This window comes from Capricornis sumatraensis, chromosome X, assembly GCF_032405125.1.
Source record: "Capricornis sumatraensis isolate serow.1 chromosome X, serow.2, whole genome shotgun sequence".
NCBI lineage: Eukaryota > Metazoa > Chordata > Mammalia > Artiodactyla > Bovidae > Capricornis > Capricornis sumatraensis.
In genome coordinates this window covers 134,787,867-134,810,075 of record NC_091092.1, presented here as the reverse complement: position 1 = coordinate 134,810,075, position 22,209 = coordinate 134,787,867, and the positions used below count along the sequence as shown (strand labels likewise).

The window sequence follows — 22,209 nt, the reverse complement described above, 5'->3', positions numbered from 1 at the left end:
TAATACTTACCTTACTTTTAAGCAAGTATCTCCTATTTATCTTGACTACTTTTCCGGGACTTGGTCTGAGCCCCAGGATACCGTCATTGACAACCAGGGCCAGTCTCTCTTTGGTCAGAAAAGACACAAGGCCTTGGGCCCATGACACTTTAAGCAAAGACTTTAGTTGTTTTTAAAATCTGCAGAAGAGTGAATATATTCCAGTCTGGGTTATATTTGTCTTTATGCCAACGTGGTCATAACATATAATTTTTTACTAATTTTTTTTTTTTTTTTTTTTTTTTTTTTTTTATGGAGGAAGAGGCTGTAAAGGCCAAAGCATCTCAGGCCCATGAAGTTGTAACTCAGTGCTGTTGACAACCTCGTTCTCTTTTCTGATCTGACATATGCCAACCACAGTTCAGGAACTGCTAATAGGTTTCCAGCGAAGGAGCTTTAATTGTTGAATCACAATCCATTGCCTGCAACCTGTAGGCTAGAATTGTGTCAAAGTTCAGAATTTGCACTGTAGCGAGAGACGATAGTTTTGTTGTTCAGTTGCTAAGTCGTGTCTGACTCTTTGCGATGCCATAGACTGCAGCGCTCCAAACTTCCCTGTCCTTCACCATCTCCTGGAGCTTGCTCAAACTCATGTCCATTGAGTTGGTGATGCCATCATAGTACATAGAGGATTTATTATAAAACACTTTGGATGGGGCCACAGAAGCCCTGACGATCACGCACGTGGTAATTTCTGCTCTGAAACCAGAGAGCTCCCATAAGTGGATAAATAAAAATTTTAGTAGCCTTAGCTCAGTTCAGATCAGCTTTTGCTGTCAAATAAGTTAGAAAAAAAAAAAAAAACCCCAATCTTCTGGTGCTCAGATTTTTAAGGATTTCAGAATTGCGGAGAGATTATTGAGCACCCATACAAGACAGGACCTGCATTCAGAATATAAACCATCAGCCACTGTCCTGGTGACCAGAAGACCTGATTCTACCAATTCCTATGTTTGTGATTTTCCTTTTCTTTTTTTTGCTTGTGTGCATCTCTCTTTGATGCTGGGTAAATGCCAGGTACTGACTGTTACTTTGTAACAGGTACTGACTATTACTTCCTACTCAAGCATGAAGCCCCAAACAGCTGATGAGCCGTTTCAGTTGCAAGAACAGGCCTTCCAAAGGATGGGTCCCGGCCTAGGATGGGAACAAACTTCTGGGCTTGGTGCACCACTGTGACCACAGGTCTCTTTTGTGGTGCAGGGTCAGGCGAGGGGAGTGAGGCCCTAGCTTTGGGTGCAGAATTGCAGGCAGGTAACGTCCCCAACAGCTTGGCCGTCAGGACACATAATATTTTAGCGTTCTATTTTTAAAAGTCATAGTGGGGAACTCTGGCCCACAGGCTGGGGGCCTATTTTGGTCAAGTGAGTTTTCTTGGAACCAGAGCCGGGACGGGGGAAGGCAGGGAACTTACTGCATGGCACGTGCAGGGCCCGCCTCTGTCATTATTTCATAGTGATGTATGGTCCATCAGGAACTTTCATTGTTTTGTAAACTATTTTCATCTTGATGACTACCTTTTGGGGCATCCTCTTAATTTTTGCTACTGTGGCCCTGCTACTGTGCCTTTCCATTTTCCCAATGAGTTGCTCCAGTCTCCTGCTTGGGGGGGGTGGAGTGGAGCACTAATGAACCAGGTGGATGTCAGGGGCCCCAGGGCCAGAGGAGGGAAGAGAACGGGGATCTGCGCTGCAGAGACACATGGGGCTTTAACCTTCCTGTTTTCTTTATGACAGTTCGCCCCTGCCTTCACTTGGTGCCTGAATTCCTGAACCCAAGGCTCTGGATTCAACCTTTCAAGGTAGTAAGTCTCAGGGAGGGACTCAGGTGGGGTCTAACTTCTCATGCAGACTTCCAGCCCGTCCTTTGTGCAGCCCCACCTGGCACTCCACTGGTGACACTATGACTGCTGTCTGCAGCTCCCGAGTCTTTTGTGGGCTTGTCTGCTATGAATTGACCTCACTCTCATCAGCTTTAGCCCTTCTCCGCTCTGCTGTACCACCTACCACTCATCCATCTGCTTTCTGTCTTCCTCAAGTTCATACACAGTCCGTGTCTCCTGTGCTTTCCTCTTAATGCCCTTTCTCACCTTGTACAATCCTAACCCTTTGCTCTCACTTTAATGGGTACCTTCAGCTGTTAGCCTCAAACAACAGAAGTGTCTCTGTCTCTCCCTCTCTTTCTCAGCTTTATTTGCATAGTTTTGCTTTCTATCCTATTTGCATAATTGACCCTTTCCCTTCTATTTTCAGAGTTGCTATTTCTCTTTTTTTTTTTTTTTCTTCTTCCACGTAGTTGCCATTTCTCTATTTTATTTGCGGTGTTGCCATTTTTCTTCTGCCAAGCTGAATGTTTTTTTTCATTATTTATTATTCATTTATCCACTAAGGGAATAAATTCTCTCAAGTACCCTTCTTAATTCTCTGGGATCTGGTTCCCTTTGAAGACCTTTTGGAGCCAAGACTTTTGGAAGCCAGAGGCATGGGTGTGACTAAGAGGAAGAACTTGGCTACCAAGGTGGGGCTTTTGCTGCCCAGGGCTTTAGGCTCTGCCCTCTCACCTCAGAGGCCAGTGGATGTGGTGAGCTAGGGTTCGCTCTATGGATGATGAGCATTTGCAGTCCGTTTTGCCTCTCTGAGGCCCTGAGGTAGATGGAGACGCTTGAACTATTGGGCTTTCTCTTTAAGATCTTTGCTAGTTGCCTACTTCCCACCTCCCATTCTTCCCATCCATGTACTTCTTTTCAAATTGAAGTTATTTGAAATTTGTCAAATCCTGTTTTTACCTCAGGACACTCTTTGGGGAGGCTGGAGTTAGGAACCTCAAGCTCTTCACTTAGAAATCCTCTCTGCAATATTACGCTCATTTCCATGGCCTAGCCCCTAAGTTGCCTCAGATTCTCTGGGAGGCCATGGTGGTGCTGTTCAGTCACTCAGTTGTGTCCAAGTCTTTGCGACCCCGTGGACTTCAGCACGCCAGGCTTCCCTGTCCATCACCATCTCTCGGAGTTTGCTCAAACTTATGTCCATTGAGTCGATGACGCCATCCAAGCATCTCTTCCTCTACCGTCCCCTTCTTCTCTTGCCCTCAATCTTTCCCAGCATCAGGGTCTTTTCCAGTGAGTTGGCTCTTTGCATCAGGTGGACAAAGTAGTGAAGCTTCAACATTCATCGGCAAGTGTTAAAGGGCTCTTCTCGTGGTCTCTAGCGCCACCTAGAGGCTGTTCTCCTCAATTGCTCAGTGTTGTGTGATTGAGTTTGGAATCAGATGTTGAGGAGTTAACGAGGCTGGGGAGGCTGCACAGCACCTCCCTGTCCTGGGGACACCCTCATCCCACCCCCACCCGAGTACCCACATAGAAATGTCTCACCTACTAACAGTACTCTGTGTACTGCATGCAGGGAAGAGTCTGCAACCAGCCTGCCTTGCCACCTCCTTTAAAAAGGAGACTTTTTAAAAATATATATATTTTAATTATTTATTAATCTATTAACAGGAAGCTGACAGGCACTACCTCAGCCAGGTGATCAAGCTCCGCACCAACAGTGAAAGTCCTGCATGTGCCATTGCTGAGCTGTGACTCGAGTGGCCTTTGACCTCTGTGATTGCCCTCCCCCAAGCCCATTACCCCAGTCTAATCCTGACAAAGACATCAGACACATCCCAACTGAGGGACAGTCTACATGACTATCCCCTTTCCCATCATTTTCTCCCTAGTACTTTCCACCATCTAACATACTGCTCCAAATGGGAAGATATTTTCATCTGTTGTGTTCATTGCCGTATTTCCCCCAATAAAGTATATGCTTGGTAAATATTTTTGAATGAATAAATGAATGTAGAGCTACCCTTTCCCTTTTAATGGCTGTATAGTATTCCATTTATGACTATAACACCCTGCTTTATTTAACTGGAGCACGACTCATAGGCATCTAGATTATTTCCAATCTATTGCTATCACTGAGAGCCCTGCACGGAATATCCTTGTAGACAGGCATTGGTATATGTGAAGGTCTCTCTTGTGGTCTACTTCTAGAATTGAAATTGTTAAGTTCTAAGTATGTCTAATTTTGGTAGATATTACAAATTTCTCTCCACCTAATTTAGACCCCTCCAAGTAAAATATAGGAATACTTGATTCCCCACAGCCTCACCTACACAGTAGAATCAGTGAAAATTACACTCTCCTGAAGGTCTGTGCCCTCTTGCTAGAGACTACTATAGAATAATGAGCATGGCACCACCCTGCTTAAAACCTTCAGAGGCTTGCATTGCTCCTCAGATCAAGATCAAAATCCACACTCATGGATTCTTACATCCGTGACTTTCTTTCAGTCCTTTAGAGTCACATGCTCATTCAGATGAGACTTGAGAAATGTCTGCTGATGGTAGTGACATGGAGGTGCTGAGGATCTCTGCCCATGTCGTCTCTCACATGCCCTTCCAGTCCTCCTGGCCCTACTTATTCTGAGTGCTGCTGTTGCAAGCAGCTCCCCTCAGGTTTCGGTGGGCTTTGAAGGCTCTGAAGCCTGCTGCGCTTTGTCTCTGGCCCACACCATACCCCTCTTGTGTGCTGTCCAAGGCTCCTGTGGCGGCACTGCGTGGGAAACTCAAAGGAATGCTCGCAGTGCCTTTGCATATGCTGAGACATTCTTTTGACATCTTTCTGTCTTTTTCATGCCAAAGCAACCTGAAAATCCCAGCTCAAGTTTCACTTCCTCAGGGAAACCTTTCCCAGCCTCCATGAAGAGGTGAAATCCTCCTGTTTTAAGGCTCTTCTAGTCTCACTTCTTTGTGTCATCACTAAGTTCTTGTAATGTGGTTGCGTTTCATTTATGTCTGTGAGTTAACTAATAATCTGTGCGTGCATGCCTTCTAAATTGTTTTGGTCGTGTCCAACTCTGTGCAACCCCATGGACTGCAGCCTGTGAGGCTCCTCTGTCCATGGGATTCTGCAGGCAAGAATACTGGAGTGGGTTGCCATTCCTTGCTCCAGGAGATCTTCCCGACCTAGGAATCAAACCCACGTCTCTTATGTCTCCTGCATTGGGAGGCGGGTTCTTTAACACTACCACTGCCCCACCCCCAACAGGCCACCCACTAGCTAGGAAAGGACAAGGAAGAGTCAGGAAGTAACTTCCAAATCTAGTGATATTCACACTTGAAAATCACATGGGCTGAGATCTGCTTAGGTGGCAAGCAAACACAGTATTGCCTGGGTCACCTACCCAAGCTCCTTGCTTCTCCAAGGTTCATTACCCTCCTGGCATATGTGTCTCTCCCAATGGAGACGTTGAACTTGGAGACCTGGGGTGGACTCCGCAAAAGCTGCATATTTTGAAGCCATGAAGCATCTTTTCACACACGTTTTCTAGATGTATTAGTTTTCCATTGCCACATAACAAATAATCCCCATGTTTAAACCCTTCAAACAATGCTCATTTATTAGCTTTCATTTCTGGGCATTAGAGATTGGGTGGGCTTAAGTGGATTCTCTGCTCTAGGTCTTGTGAGACTCAAGTCAAGGTGTTGGCCAGCTGGACTCTTATTGCTAGGTTCTGGCTTAGGAGTCATTTCCAAGTTCATTTGGGCTGCCCCTCAATTTCAGTTCTTTGGGTTGTCAAATCAGGGCCCCTGTTTCCTTGCTGTCAACAGGGAGCTGCTCTCAACTTTCGCAGGATGCCTACATTCCTTGCCAGGGACCCACCCCTCCAGCTTCAAATCTGCAATGATGTGTCTATTTCTTCTCTGGCCTCCCATCCCTCTGATGCTTCCCTTGGCCACTAGCCAGGGGAAACGTTCTGCTTTTAAAGGCATAGTGGCACTAGTGGTAACAAACCCACTTGCCAATGCAGGAGACAAAAAGAGACATGGGTGTGATTCCTGGGTTGGGAAGATCTCCTGGAGAAGGAAATGGCAACCCACTCCAGTATTCTTGCCTGCAGAATCCCTCGGACAGAGGAGCCTGACAGACTACAGTCCATGGGGTAGCAAAGAGGTGGACACGACTGAAGCGGCCTTGGCATGCACACGTAATTAGATTAGGCCCATCTAGATAATCTTTTTGTCACATAATGTAATTACAGGAGTAATACCAGGGGGCAAAGGTCATAGAGATCGCCTTAAAATTCTGCCTACCCCATGTAAAGCCAGGCTTTCTTTCAGTAAAAGCTAAACATTAAACAGTGGTACCTTGATGGTGCTGTATTGGGGAGTAACTACAGGTAACTGAAAATGCCTGCAAGTTCTGTTCCACTATAACTTTCATCTCATAAGGAGCTGGCCTTTCCTTGGCTCTTATGAATGGGCAATAATTATCAATCCTCAGAATTCTCGACATCCATATGCAAGTTTTTTATATTGTAGGAAGGGTACAGTAGTGACTATTAGTTCACTAATCCTAAATTTTAGGAGAATTTAAAAAGAGAGCACGTGCTTGGTATAACTCACACTAAGGAGATGAGTTGGATTTTAGTGAAAAATACAGTTTAGTAAAGATTGGTCTCCACATCCAGTGAAATACGATTTTGAGAGGTTTTTTTTTTTTTTTTTTTTTCACTATGACCCTTGATCATACCCGGAGGAGGCAATGGCAACCCACTCCAGTACTCTTGCCTGGAAAATCCTGTGGACGGAGGAGCCTGGTGGGCTGCAGTCCATGGGGTCACTAGGAGTTGGACACAACTGAGCGACTTCATTTTCACTTTTCACTTTCCTGCATTGGAGAAGGAAATGGCAACCCACTCCAGTGTTCTTGCCTGGAGAATCCCAGGGATGGGGGAGCCTGGTGAGCTGCCATCTATGGGGTCACACAGAGTCGGACATGACCAAAGTGACTTAGCAGCAGCAGTTGATCATACCAATCACATTAATCTTTTCATTGCTTTGTATAATTACCAAAATAATATTTTCAGCCTCCTGTTAAGAATTTCAGAAAGTGAGACACTCTACTAAACATTATAGAGTGCATACAAAAACACTAAATGCTGTGTCTTGCCCACAAAAGTTTACAAAAGCAAAAGAATGGCTATTAATACCAGTGTCTGTATGATAAGGGATATATAAGTGGTAGCCTCCCTACAAAAGCTTTTTGAGTGTTGTCTACATTTGAATATGTAGTCTAACATACAGATTTCAAAATGAGATTGTGTAGCATGATGGTTACTGGTTAAAAGCACCATGTTGGAATCTGATGGACTCGTCTCACTTCTGCAGTGTATCATCCTTCTGAAAAGTAGTTAAGTCTCTGAGTTTGAGTCTCACTTACAACCTATGGATAATAATGGAACCTATTGCATTGTATTGTTGGGAGCATAAACATGGGTGAGAAAATGTTCGTGTTTAGCATAACACGTGACACTTTGCTATTATTATAAACGGAAAGTGTCCACCTTCCTGTCATGCTGGGACACGAGGGAATTTGATACATACCATCATAGAGGTATAGATAGATTGTGGGAAATATCAATAAAATATATGGTTGTATAGATAAGGTAGAGAGACTCTAGCTTGGAAATCTTGAAGGATGGCCTAGTAGAAGCTGGATCTGGACTCTCCTTGGGGCTGGCCACAGTTTCCTTGAGTTATGCTAATAGATTGAAGCAAAAGACATATACCTTGCTCTGCTATAGGTCTGGCATGAACCATAGCCAGGATCCAATGTCAGGCCCCCTGTGATGGTGGGGCATCTTGATGTGTGCTTCTGCCAAAGCTTTTCAGGTTTTCTTGTCATCACATCTCAGATAGCTTCATCTTTTGCTTCTTTGAACATCAGGAAGCTGAACAGGGTGAAAACTAAAACCATTCTGAACTTAACTTACTGCACTTTCTTTAACCGTTCAGAGAACTCCTACTTCAGAACTCATTCAAAGTATGATCAAAGCACTGTGAATTTCATCCTGAAATGCCTAGAAAATTTTGCCGGTCTAACATTGTGACTCCACTTTGATTTTTCTTAGGAAAACATGACCCTTCGCTTTTTGCTTCTGACCTCCCTTTTCCTGCTCATCTCTGATTCCTGTGAGTTCTTCACTGAAGCCAGTTATCCCCGAAGCTATCCTTGCGATGTGAAAAACAAAAATGGCTCTTTTATTGCAGAATGTAACAGTCGTCGATTACAGGAAGTACCCCAAACAGTGGACAAAGCTGTGACAGAAGTAGACCTGTCTGATAATTTCATCACACGTATATCGAATGAATCCTTTCAAGGGCTGCAAAATCTGACTAAAATCAACCTGAACCATAATGCCAAGTCCCAGAGTGGAAATCCCGCTGTAAAGAAAGCTATGACTATTACAGACGGGGCATTTCTCAACCTCAAACACCTAAGGGAGTTGCTGCTGGAAGACAACCAGTTACAAGAAATACCGGCTGGTTTGCCAGAATCTTTGAAAGAACTTAGTCTAATTCAAAACAACATAATTACGTTAACGAAAAAGAACACTTCTGGACTTGGGAACCTGGAACGTCTCTATTTGGGCTGGAACTGTTATTTTGCTTGTAATAAAAAATTTAGCATAGAAAATGGAGCATTCCAAAACCTTACCAAGTTGAAGGTGCTGTCATTATCTTTTAATCCCCTTCACAGCGTGCCACCGAGTCTGCCAAGCTCGCTAACAGAACTCTACCTTAGCAATACCCATATTGGAAACGTCAGTGAAGAAGACTTCAAGGAACTGAGCAATTTAAGAGTACTAGATTTAAGTGGAAACTGCCCGAGATGTTTTAACGCTCCGTTTCCCTGTGTACCTTGCCAAGGAGGTGCTTCAATTCAGATACACCCTCTTGCTTTTCAAACCCTGACCCAACTTCGCTACCTAAACCTCTCTAGCACTTCGCTCCGGAAGGTTCCTGCCAGCTGGTTTGACAACATGCACAATCTGAAGGTGTTGGATCTTGAATTCAACTATTTAATGGACGAAATAGCCTCGGGGGAATTTTTGACAAAATTGCCCTCCTTAGAAATACTTGATTTATCTTACAACTACGAACTGAAAAAATATCCTCAGCACATTAACATTTCCAAAAATTTCTCGAAGCTTATATCTCTCCAGATGTTGCATTTAAGAGGTTATGTGTTCCAGGAACTTAGAAGGAAAGATTTCAAGCCCCTGCAACACCTCTCAAATTTAACGACTATCAACTTGGGCGTTAACTTTATTAAGCAGATTGATTTTAGCATTTTCCACTGGTTCCCCAACCTGAAAATCATTTACTTGTCAGAAAACAGAATATCGCCCTTGGTCAGTGATACTGAGCAACATGATGCAAATGGGACCTTTTTCCAGAATCACATCCTGAAGCGACGCTCAGCTGATATTCAATTTGACCCACATTCGAATTTTTATCATAACACCCATCCTTTAATAAAGACAGAATGTTCACGTCTTGGCAATGCCTTAGATTTAAGCTTGAACAGTATTTTCTTTATTGGGGTAAACCAGTTTAAAGATTTTGGAAACATTTCCTGTTTAAATCTGTCTTCAAATGGCAATGGCCAGGTGTTAAATGGAACGGAATTTTCACGCTTGTCTGGTATCAAGTATTTGGATTTGACAAACAATAGACTAGACTTTGATGATGATGCTGCTTTCAGTGAGTTGCCGTTGTTGGAAGTTCTCGATCTCAGCTACAATGCGCACTATTTCCGAATAGCAGGGGTAACGCACCGTCTAGGGTTTATTGAACATTTAACTAACCTGAGAGTTTTAAACTTGAGCAACAATGACATTTTTACTTTAACAGAAACACAACTGAAAAGCGCGTCCCTAGGAGAATTAGTTTTCAGTGGGAACCGCCTTGACCTTCTGTGGAATGCTCAAGATGTCAGGTACTGGCAAATTTTTCAAAATCTCACCAATCTGACCCGGCTTGACTTAGCCCATAATAACCTTCAGCATATCTCCAGTCAGGCCTTCCTTAACTTGCCCAGGACTCTCACTGACCTATATATAAATGATAACATGTTAAATTTCTTTAACTGGTCATTACTGGAATACTTCCCTCACCTCAGGTTGCTTGACTTAAGTGGAAACCAGCTGTTCTTTTTAACCAATAGCTTATCTACATTTGCATCTTCTCTTGAGACGCTACTACTGAGTCGAAACAGAATTTCCCACCTGCCATCTGACTTTCTTTCTGGAGCCAGCAGCCTGATACACCTCGATTTGAGCTCCAACCAGCTCAAGATGCTCAACAGATCCACGTTTGAAACGAAGACCGCCACCAAGTTAACCATTTTGGAACTAGGGAGTAACCCTTTCGACTGTACCTGTGACTTCGGAGATTTTCGAGAATGGATGGACGGAAATCTGAACGTCAGGGTTCCCAGACTGACCGATGTCATTTGTGCCAGTCCCGGGGATCAAGAAGGCAAGAGCATTGTGAGTCTAGACCTCACCACTTGTGTTTCAGATACCATTGCGGCCATATTCTGTTTCTTAACCTTTTCTGTCACCATCTCAGTGATGCTGGCTGCCCTGGCCCACCACTGGTTTTACTGGGATGCTTGGTTTATCTACCACGTGTGCTTAGCTAAGGTCAAAGGCTACAGGTCTCTGTCCACATCCCAGACTTTCTACGATGCTTACGTTTCTTATGACACCAAAGACGCTTCTGTCACGGACTGGGTGATCAATGAATTGCGCTTCCACCTGGAAGAGAGTGAGGACAAGAACGTGCTCCTGTGTTTAGAGGAAAGGGATTGGGACCCGGGTCTAGCCATCATCGACAACCTCATGCAGAGCATCAACCAAAGCAAGAAAACAATATTTGTTTTAACCAAAAAATATGCCAAAAACTGGAATTTTAAAACAGCATTCTACTTGGCCTTGCAGAGGCTAATGGAGGAGAATATGGATGTGATTGTCTTTATTCTGCTGGAGCCAGTGTTGCAGCATTCGCAGTATTTGAGGCTGCGGCAGAGGATCTGCAAGAGTTCCATCCTCCAGTGGCCTGATAACCCCAAGGCGGAAGGCTTGTTTTGGCAGAGTCTGAAAAATGTCGTCCTAACAGCCAACGATTCACGGTATAACAACTTGTATGTCAATTCCATTAAGCAGTACTAACTGATGTTAAGCCCGGGGTCACAGGCATAGTCAAAATGCACAGCAATGCTCCTTTTGTTCTTAGCTGTCACTTGCTGTATAACAGAGTACTCCAAACTTAATAGCTTAAAATGATACACTTTGTTGTGTCATCGTCTCTGTGGACCAGGAATCCGGGCTTGAGTTCAGGCTCAGGGCCCCTCAAAGGCGGTAATCTCTCTGTCAGCCAGGGCCACAGGCATGTTACTATGGTTAGCATCCACTTCAGAGGCTGCATTTGTGTGGTGGTTTTCAGGACTGAGTTCTCCCTGGGCTGCCGGCCCAAGGCTACACTCAGCTCACGGCCACATGGACGGACCCTTTCCTGTGGCCGCTTGCTTCAGCAAAGCCAGCAAGAAAGACAGGTTGCTGACACAATGGAAGTTGCCATCTTTGTAACCCAATCAGGGAAGTGATAACACCTCACTCTGGCCATATTCTGCTGGTTAGAAGTAAATCAGTGGCCCTGCCAGCTCCATGGGAGTGATCACCTCAGTCCGGGGAAACTAGCCTATGACCAAGGTGGGCAGTCATGGTAAGCTCGCTCAGCCTGCCATCTCGGTCGTAAATGGTGAACACCAGGAGCAGGGATCACTGTGGCCATCCTGACAGTTGGCCTGCTTTGCCTTCTTTTCAGTATCTCAGAACTTTTGTGACTGTAATAGTTCTGATGTTACGTTGCTGTTTAGATTTATCATATATCCACGGCTATGTGGTTATATTATGTTATGGTTGCATTAGGCCTTCTTTTCTAATTACTTTTTATAAATACTGGCTATAATATTTCACTTCTAAGGTTTAGATACCATTTAAAGGCTAAGATGGATGGTAGTTAAGTTTGTTTGTTTGCTTAACCATTTTTTAAAGTCTGCAGCTAAATTAGAAACATTTGGAGTTATCTGTCAATCACCATTGCTGTAAATCATGAAGTTAATTATTAAAATGCTTCATTTCACATCATGAGTGTATAATAAACATGCAGGGAAGTAAATATATAATATAAAATAAATTACCTGAATGTCCATTGACAGATGAATGGTTAAAGGAGAGGCAGTACATATGTACAATGGACTCAGCCATAAAAAAAGAATGAAATAATGCCACTTGCAGCAACATGGATGGACCTAGAGATTATTGGACTAAGCGAAGTAGGTCAGAAAGAGATGTCACTTATATGTGGAATCTGAAATATGACCCAAAGGGATCCATCTGTGGAGCAGAACCAGACTCACTGACATCGAGAACAGACTTGTGTTTGCCAAGGAGGGTGGGGGGAGATGGACTGGGAGTTTCGGGTTAGCAGATGCAAACTATCACATCTAGAATAGATGGACAACAAAGTCCTACTGCAAGGCACAGGGAGCTATATTCAGTGTCCTGGGATAAACCGTAATGGAAAAGACTATGAAGAAGAGTGTATATATGTATATAACTGTCACTTTGCTGTAGACAGAAATTAACATGACATTGTAAATCAACTATAGTTCAATTTTAAAAATAAGTAAGACCTCAGTTCAGTTCAGTCGCTCAGTCGTGTCCCACTCTGCGACCCCATGAATCGCAGCACGCCAGGCCTCCCTGTCCATCACCAACTCCCAGAGTTTACCCAAACTCATGTCCATCGAGTTGGTGATGCCATCCAGCCATCTCATCCTCTGTTGTCCCCTTCTCCTCCTGCCCCAATCCCTCTCATCATCAGGGTCTTTTCCAATGAGTCAACTCTTCACATGAGGTGGCCAAAGTATTGGAGTTTCAGCTTTAGCATCAGTCCTTCCAACAAACACCCAGGACTGATCTCCTTTAGAATGGACTGGTTGGATCTCCTTCCAGTCCAAGGGACTCTCAAGAGTCTCCTCCAACACCACAGTTCAAAAGCATCAATTCTTTGGTGCTCATCTTTCTTCACAGTCCAACTCTCACATCCATACATGACCACTGGGAAAACCATAGCCTTGACTAGACAAAGTGACCTTTTCCAGTCCTGTGGCCACTTCTGAGTTTTCCAGATTTGCTGACATCAAAGTAAAACCTAGGGGGATTAAAAGATAAAATTACCACCAACACTGAGTTTTTGGAGAATTCTTAGGGAAAAAGAAAACCTTTAATAGATATCAAAGGTGGAAAAGTTTTCATGAAGTGTGTACAATTGTTAACACAGAAATTAATTCTATCTTTACTTCCTATTCCCTGGGGATTGGACTTCCCTGGTAGCTCAGATGGTAAAGCGTCTGCCTGCAATGCAGGAGACCTGGGTTCGATCCCTGGGTCGGGAAGATCCCCTGGAGAAGGAAATGGCAACCCACTCCAGTACTCTTTCCTGGAAAATCCTATGGATGGAGGAACCTGGTAGGCTACAGTCCATGGAGTCGCAAAGAGTCGGACATGACAGCGATTTCACCTTCATTATTCCTACTTTCACTACTTCCTATTCAGAAGACATAAGATCACGATGCGTACGTATCGGTGCCCTTTATGTAGTTCTCCTAAGTGAAACAGTGATGTCCCTCCCTAGCACCTCTGCTAGCCCTTTGTTCCTCTGCATCTGTCCATAGGATCTTCTGTCCGTTGCAGTATGAATCTTGAAGAGGAACCTTATGAAACTGACCTGAAAATAACTGGAAATCATTAGAGCATAAGAAAATAAAATCCCTTTATCTCATCTATCTTCTTCAATTCACAATTTCTACTTAATGGACAGATGCTTTTTGAACAACCAATATGTATTGAGTCCTAAGGTGGGTTCTGAAATGCCCAATATCTATCAGCTGTTGAATGGATAAATAAAATGGGCTATCGCCATACACTGGAGTATTATTCAGCCTTAGAAAGGGATGGAGTATGACACACAGGACAACATGGATGTGCCTTGGAAACCAGATGCTCAGTGAAAGATGCCAGTCACAAGAAACCACATGTTGTCTGATGCCATATATAGGAAATGTCCAGAATGGGCAAATCCATAGAAATAGAAATTGGGGAAGTGGTTCCCCCGGGGCTGGGGGAGCCAAGAGAAGATGGGAAGTGACTGCATATGGTCACAGGATGTCTTGTTGGAGTGAGGCGACATTCTCAAATTCATGATAGTGATGGCTGCATAACTTTGTGAATCTCCTGACAGCCTTATTTCTCTTCTTGGCCATTTTTTCAGTGGCTTTTCCAGCATGGCCTCACCATGTCTGAAGCTCCAGCATTTCTGTTCTACTCCTGAAGTCGTCTCTATCAGCTCAGTTTTGTCTTCCTCTTTTGCGGGGGAAGCTGGTCAAGATTCGCCAAATCCCTGTTTGGCACTGATCTCTGGTGGTTGGCCTCTGTAAAGAACCCTGAACCACAGGAATTAGAAAGCCCAGGTCTGATCATAGCAAATCACTCTGCGTTTCTTTTTTTTTCCTTTTTCAAAAAATTTATTTGATTGTACTGGTCTTAGTTGTGACATGTGGGATCTAGTTCCCTGACCCCCTGGTCAAACCCGGGCCCCCTGCGTTGGGAGCACCGAGTCTTAACCACTGGACCCCCAGGGAAGTTCCCGCTCCACCTTTCTGAGCACGATTCCTCATGTCTAGAATGAACTACGTGATCTCTATGTGATTTTCCAACATTACAACTGCATTCGTTTCCTAGCATCACCAAAACAAAGTGCCCCAGACTGGGTGGCTTAAAACAATCAAAGTTTATTGTCTCACAGTTCTGAGGGCTACAAGTCTGAAATCTGAGTGTCTACGGGCCCATGGTTCCTCTGAAACTTGTAGCCGATGGGTCCTTCCTTGCCTTTCCCAGCTCCTGATGTTGCTGGGAGTCCTCGGAGTCCCTTGGCCTGTCGCTGCGTCACTCTGGTCTCTGCCTCCGCTGTTGCGTGGCCACCTTCCCTCCCTGCCTCTCTGCTCTTATAAGGACGTTAGTCCTGTTGGAGTCAGGGTCCACCCTCCTCCAACATGGCTATGTTTTAACCAGTAACATCTGCAGCAGCTCTGTTTCCAAATGAGGTCATAGTCTTCTTTTTTTGAAGGAAGTAGTGTTTTATTTCTTTTAATATTTATTTTTCTTATTTATTTGACTGCGCTCTTAGTTGCGGCATGTGGGATCTAGTTCTCTGACCAAGGATCAAACCCCAGCCCCCTGCCTTGGGAACGTGGGGTCTTAACCCCTGGACCACCAGGGAAGTCCCTCCAAATGAGGTCATACTCTGAGGTACTGGGAGTTACGACTTCAACATAAAATATGGGAAGGACACAGTTCACCTCCTAACAACAACTGTGGCTTTGCTTCTTTAGAAATTACTCAGAACTCCGTGAAAGTTGAAAATGCCCTTGTGAAAGGGAAAGTCATTTATGAATATTGGAAGAATAAAGGCAATTCCCCTCTCAGCTATTAATAAAGCTATAATAGTGATATGGCCAGGTTTCACCCTCATTATCCTTGAACTTAAAGCCATAATGGTATCCATTATTTCCCGTGAGCATAAAAGAAGGTCGCGCAGTTGTGTTCTCTTTCTGCCCTTGAATGGGAGAATCGGTCAATCCATGTCTCACTCAGCAATCACGGTGTAGTCTTGGAGGAACAAACCGAGGGAAAACTGGGTTTTGAACCAGAAGGGGCCATCACGGGACATCCTCTGCCAATGACCCCAAAGAGAAAATAGTCTTTATAAATGTCCCTTCAGTGTGTGAAGAGATGAGAGGTACAAAGAGAAAAACCCCACTTATGATAGCAGAATATTGCCATGGGGAAGCTCTTTGGGTTTTTTTTGAGCCTTTTTATTTCTAGTGAGTTGCATTTCTAGGAGAGAAAAGAAGACCCCTCTGTTTTCCCAGTCTTCCTCTCCTTTGACATTATACCTGGCCTATTTTAAGTATAACTCTCTATCTCAGTAATGATGATACCAGAAACTCAGAGCTGATCAAGAGTGATCGATGTCTGGATTTGTAGAAGCTCAGAGGCAGTTCCCCAAGCCAGACACCTGAGGCTCACTGTTGACTACTCCATCTTACTCCCATACCCAACCATTCATCTAGCAGATTTCCGCCCCCCTCCTTGGCTGTTCCAGGTCTTAAGTATGGCATGTGGGATCTAGTCCTCTGAGCATGGATCGAACCCAGGGCCCCTGCATTGGGAGCAAAGTCTTAACCACTGGACCACCAGGGAAGTCCCCATCTAGCAGTCTTGACCTCTTAAATTTCTCTCCCATCCATCCTCCGTCTCTGTCTCTATCATCACCATGCCTTATCCAAGCTACGAGCATCTCTTATTGGCTTGCTGGTATCTACTCTGATCCCTCCCCCAGTTCAGTTCCAGCAGCCAGTGATTCGTGTAAGAGATGCAACTACTGAATTAAATTTAAAATCTTAATCCTAAACAAGGCACACAGGACTCTCTGTAACCTCCCATTGGCCTGCCCCTCAGGCCTCCTCTCTGTGCATCCCTGTCACTAGCTTTTGGTTCATGCTGAGAACACACCGAACCCTCTTGCCTCAGTACCTTCACACAGGCTACTGCCCTGAGGCCCCCTCCTCCTCCAGGCTTCAATTTCCTAACTCCTGCTCGTCCTACAGAGAGAGGTTCACTTAGAGAGGCTGTTCCCTAACCTCCAAATCTCACCTAGACTATCATCTTAGCATTGATCACAAGTTTTATTGTGAAGACCACAGAGAAATGGATAAAGTGCTTTTAACACATGGGTCTTCCATTAGACTGTGGCCTCTAGAGATGAGATAAGGTTCCTTTCAGTCCATCATTGTGTCCCCAACATTTATGACTGTGCCTGACATACAGAGATTCTCAGGAAATACTTCTCAAGTGAGTGAGTGAGTGAATGAATGGATGCATGAATGAAAGTTCAGACAGATATGGGCAGGAGGGCCCACTGTCATATGTCACAGCACAGCATCTATGGGGGGAGCTCCTTAACCCTCCATTTCCCCCTTTCCCACTCGCAGTGGCAAGCATGCCAGTTGTCCTTTGGGTCCTAGATAGCACCAACCATCTTGGATGCTGTGATGCTGAGTCCATGAAGCTCAGCACCCGGACAGAAATCACTTGCCTTCTTCTCTGAAGGCGGGGCTGTGGTTCAGAGCAAGTGCAACGCAGACGAAGAAGAAGGCAAAGGGAAAACATTTATCAGTTCACTTGCCAGAATTTTCCAGAATTCCACTCTACATTTATTAAATGACTGCTCTAAGATGCTCTGTGCTTGGCACTCAGGAGGATACAGGTGTGAGTATGCTGTAGTATAAACGTGGAACAAACCTTCTCTCTTTTTTTTTTCCTCCCCAGTTTAAGGACAAAAGTGGGCAACTTTTTATAATCTGTAGCCAATGGATAGAGACTTGGACTCTAGGAATTTATTATGTTTTTTCCTTGATAGATGTAGCATATAAACTGTGGGAGAGGGTGCCAGTGGCATGTAGTGAGCAGAGATCAGGCTTGCTGCTAAACATCCTATGATGCAGAGGACACCCCTCCCCCAACAAAGAATTGTCCAAAATACTGGCAGTGCCAAGGTTGAGAAGCCCTGCCTCACACCTGTATTCCCCAAGTGCTAAGCACAGGGTATCTTAGAGCAGTCGTTTAAGACAGGCAGAATGAAATTCTAGAAAGTGATCTGATAAATATGTTTATTACATAAATAATGCACACATTAGCCTTTCCAGAGATTTCCAGGGTTTGTTTCCTGTTGGCAGTATCTTAAATGAATGTGTCCCTAATGATGTTCGTTTGAGCAATGCTGAGAGGATATAGTTTGAGCAAACACCTACCGACTGAACCACCCAAGCTGTGACAGTTTGGCTACTTCTAGTCTCCCTGCTCCTCCAGTTCCTCAGGATGGGTTTTTCACACCTGCCCAGCTTCCAGTGGTCAAAAGTATCAAGTTTGGCCCTAATCTAAACACACAATCATGATTTTCTGATCATAGAACATGAATGATTACAAAAAGAAGGCTCATTTAAGTTGCAAGTGAACATGATCCAAAGCTCATGTGCTTTGATGCGTGTGTCTCCCTATCTGCATTACCCTATCTGATATGTTTAAGGAAAAGTTCTTTCTGCCTGCAGCACTGCTGGCGCATATGGAGCAACGGGGTCAGATGGCTGCAGCTAAGGATTGACCTCCACCAAGGGGTGTGATGGTTTCACAGGAGTCAATTACCAATCACTGCCGACAGGTGGCAGCCACGATCTACCAAAATCTCTTTCGCAAGGATCTTGGGGTGTGGAATTCTTATTGTTTACTCTGAGACCTGGCTTCTCACCTGCCTGGGGAATCAAATCCTCCTCCACCCACAGCCTCAGAACAAATGTGTTGAGACTAAGCAAGCTGATAGACGGCTGAATCAGTGCACATCAGAGAATAGGCTCTCCTAAAAAGAGAGCGTCAGGGGGCGTCAGGGGGGCATAACCCTACATGGTTTGTCCAGTCAGTTTTCGGTTAATCAGTTTAGACAGGAACCGGTCAACTCAAGTGCAAGTTTTCCATTGGCTCCTGGTGATGTCAGATGAGGCTGGGAGAACTGGTTTTCTAGGTGTGGGGCCGCTTTCTTCCCTGAAACATCTAGAAAGTGCTGATGCCTTTCACCTCCTGCCCAGCCAGGGCCTCCAGCTGTAACTGGATACTAAGCTTTTCTCAGACACTTTATGAAGAACAGGAACCCCCAGAAATTGAATGGAAAGTGGGAGTGAGAAAAATAAACTCAGCAGCAGGGAGTCTCTCCTGGGCTGCACGTGGGGATCAGCTGGGGATTTCCGTGGGCATGTATGACTCCAGGATCCTAGCCCAGAGCTTCTGATGAACTGCTCTGGATGTAATATGGGCAGCTGGAGCTTGCAAAGATCCCCAGGTGATTCTGGTATTCCGCCAAGACAGAACCACTGTTAGATGTGAGCCTTTGCTCCTGTGTTAATGAAATCCACTACTAGATTCCTCATGCCTTGAGCTCGTTTGAAATAGAAGCCCAACCTTAGGAAGGAACACTTAGTGCAGGGTCAGAGACATGGGAACCTGATTTAAATGGAACATAAAGCAAAGTCAGGTTTTTTTTCTCTCTCCAATTGCCTCCATTAAGTGCTCCCCCAAATACCAGCCTGCTATTTACTTTATCCATCTGTGAATGAAGGGATTGTATTCATATTGGCTGACCTTCAAATACTTCCAGGTTGTCTAAGAGGAAGCCATGTGGCACTTGGACTTTTGAGTGACTTGGCAGCTTGGTGGTGCCACATCTCTTTGAACCTTTGCATTGGAAGGTGATGTCACCGTTTCCATATGTTGCTGAAACTCTGGAGCTGAAGGCTCTAGGCACAATTTAGGTCAAGTCTGTTTAAAGGTTAGTACACAGGGGCCACCACTGGAGGAGGTGATTTGGGTGAGCCCCAGGACACATCACTTTCACAGCCAAAAAAATGGTCGTCTAGCACCTTAGGTTGATGGTTACATTTTTAAGTATGCGGTAAGGTCCCATGACTCTTTTGGATGGTTAGACTAACTGCCCTCTTAAGGGCAGGCAGAATTGGGGGGGTGTAACATGGTCACGGGGTGTGCTGGACGGGCTGGATTCTCGGAGTATGTGACAAGCTGGCCTCACCTCCCTCTCACCAGGAGTGTGATCTTACACAGGTTTATCACTGGCTTCGGGCTTCATCTTGCTCTTCTGTATTCTAAAGCAGGGACCTCCAACTTCCAGGATCTAATGCCTGATTATCTGAGGAGGAGCTGATGTAACAATAATAGAAATACAGTGCGTAATAAATGTTATGCACTTGAATCATCCCCAAACCATCCTTCTACCTCAGTCTGTGGAAAAACTGTCCTGCGCGAAACTGGTGCCGGGGGCCAGAAAGGTTGGGGACCCTTCCTCCAAGGTAATGATAATCATGTCAGATGGTTTCTCTTAAAGAAATGGGATAAAGCTGTGATGTGCTGGGAATATTTAAACACGAGTGGGGGCCGGGAGGGGCATGTGAAGCACCCTGATCGGTAGTGTTTGCCTATTTCCATGATGTAACTGCTCCCACCGTGGCTGATTTCCAGATAAGTGGGACGTCACTGAATGTGGAATTGGGAAGAGATGTGTACCACCTAGGAGAAACTATCTTGCGGTGCCTTCCTAGAATGTCACAGACACTCACAAGAGGTTATGTCCTGGTCATCCCACCGCCCCATCCCTGGCCATACAAACACATATGCTGCCATGCCCTCAGTCACTCTGTGCGACCCATGGACTGCAGCCCTCCAGGCTCCCCTGTCCAGGGGGTTTCCCAGGCAAGAATGCTGGAGTGGGTCCCCATTTCCTCCTCCAGGGGATCTTCCCAACCCAGGGATAAAACCCGGGTCTCCTGTGTCTCCTGCATTGACAGGTGAATTCTTTACCACTGAGCCACCACATACAGCGACATAGGGCTTTAGTATTTTTTCTGGTACTTTCACATACACTCATTAAATTCTCAGGGCAACACTGTGAGATGGGCTGGGTGGGTGTGATTTCTACCGTTTACAGATGTTATATACAGGCTCGGAGAGTCTAGAACAAACTACTCAAGGCCACACTGTAAGTAATCTATGAAATGGGTGCAGCAGGCAGAATAATGGCCTGCAAAGCTGTTTGCATCCTACTGCCTGGAACCTGTGACTGTGAAGGTCATGTGCCAGAAGGGAATTGACGTTGCAGCTGGAATGAAGGTTGCTAGTCAGCTGACCTGAAAATAGGGACTCCTGAATTACCCAGATAAAGCCAATGTAATCACAAGCGTCCTTACAAGTGGAAGAGGGAGGGTGAAGCGGAGGGAATGTAGCTAGAGGGAAAGGGCCAAAGAGAGGCTGCGTTGCTGGAGTTTTTTTCCTTTTTACCGTATTTATTTTTTGTTGTGCTGGGTCTTCATTGCTGCGCAGGCTTTTCTCTAGTTGCAGCGATTGGGGTGTGTGTGTGGGGGGGGGGGTTGGGGCTTGGAAACGCTGTTCTTTGTTGCAGGTGTACAGGCTTCTAGTTTCATTGGCTTCTCTTGTTGCCGAGCACTGGCTCTAGGCTCCCAGGCTTCAGGAGTTGCGGCACGTGGGTGCCGGGACTTAGTTGCGGGTTAGTTGTATCCGCGGTGGTGTGGGATCTTCCCAGACCAGGGATGGAACCGGTGGCGCCTGCATTGGCCAGTGGATTCTTAACCTCTGGGCCACCAGGGAAGTCACTACCTTCCTGTTTTGCAGATGGAGGAAGGAGCTGCAAGCCAAAGAGTGCAGATGGCTTGTAGAAGCTGCAAAAGGTAAGAAAGCAGATTCTTCTCTAGCGTCTTCAGACAGAAACACACCTCCAGCACCTTGACTGTGGCCCCGTGAGACCTATGAGGCACTTCTGATGTCCAGAGCCGTAAGAATATATTTGTGGTGTTTAAGCCGCCGAAATCGTGTCATTTGTTACAGCAGCCGTCGGAAGGGAATACAGTGGACTGGCTTCCACCGTCTGGGAGAGGCTTTTTTTTTTCCCCCCCTCTCGCCCTTTCTATACCGTTGCTTTTACCCGCTGAGTTTCTCGTAATACCTGGCTTTTAGCGTTTATGTAGGTCCGCAACCTTTTTGGCACTAGGGACCGGTTTCGTGGAAGACAGTTTTCCGACCAGAGAGAGGGCGGGATGATTTCCGGATGGTTTCCGGATGATTCAGGCGCACTAGGTTTGCTTCTAATCCAATGCTGCAGCTCATCTGACAGGTGGTACTGGTCCGTGACCCGGAGCTTGGGGCCCTCTGGTATACTGCTACTGCTAAGTCACTTCAGTCGTGTCCGACTCTGTGCGACCCCATAGACGGCAGCCCACCAGGCTCCCCCGTCCCTGGGATTCTCCAGGCAAGAACACTGGAGTGGGTTGCCATTTCCCTCTCCAATATGGTTATAATTCTTGGCCTCCCTGCCCGTCTTCTCCCTAATCCCTGACAGCAGGAGAGTTTGCTCCTCACTTTTGCATCGCTTTCTGCCAGCGTGGTACTTTCCCCAAGACCAGAGCATAGTAACTCGATTCAGAGTGAAATTAATGTGTGAATGAATGCTAGACTCTGATATTAGCAATATTACTGTGCCTCATCATCACCAAGAATCATAGGGCTGGGCTATCAC

General features: G+C 45.3%; 1 protein-coding gene across 1 annotated transcript; it reads left to right on the top strand.

Moving 5' to 3' along the window:
- Window positions 1–8,003: 8,003 nt before the first annotated feature.
- TLR8 (toll like receptor 8) lies at window positions 8,004–11,105 on the top strand. The gene has a single exon (XM_068962689.1). The coding sequence runs from the start codon at window positions 8,004–8,006 to the stop codon at window positions 11,103–11,105; it is 3,102 nt and encodes a 1,033-aa protein (XP_068818790.1).
- The last annotated feature ends 11,104 nt before the right edge of the window (window positions 11,106–22,209 follow it).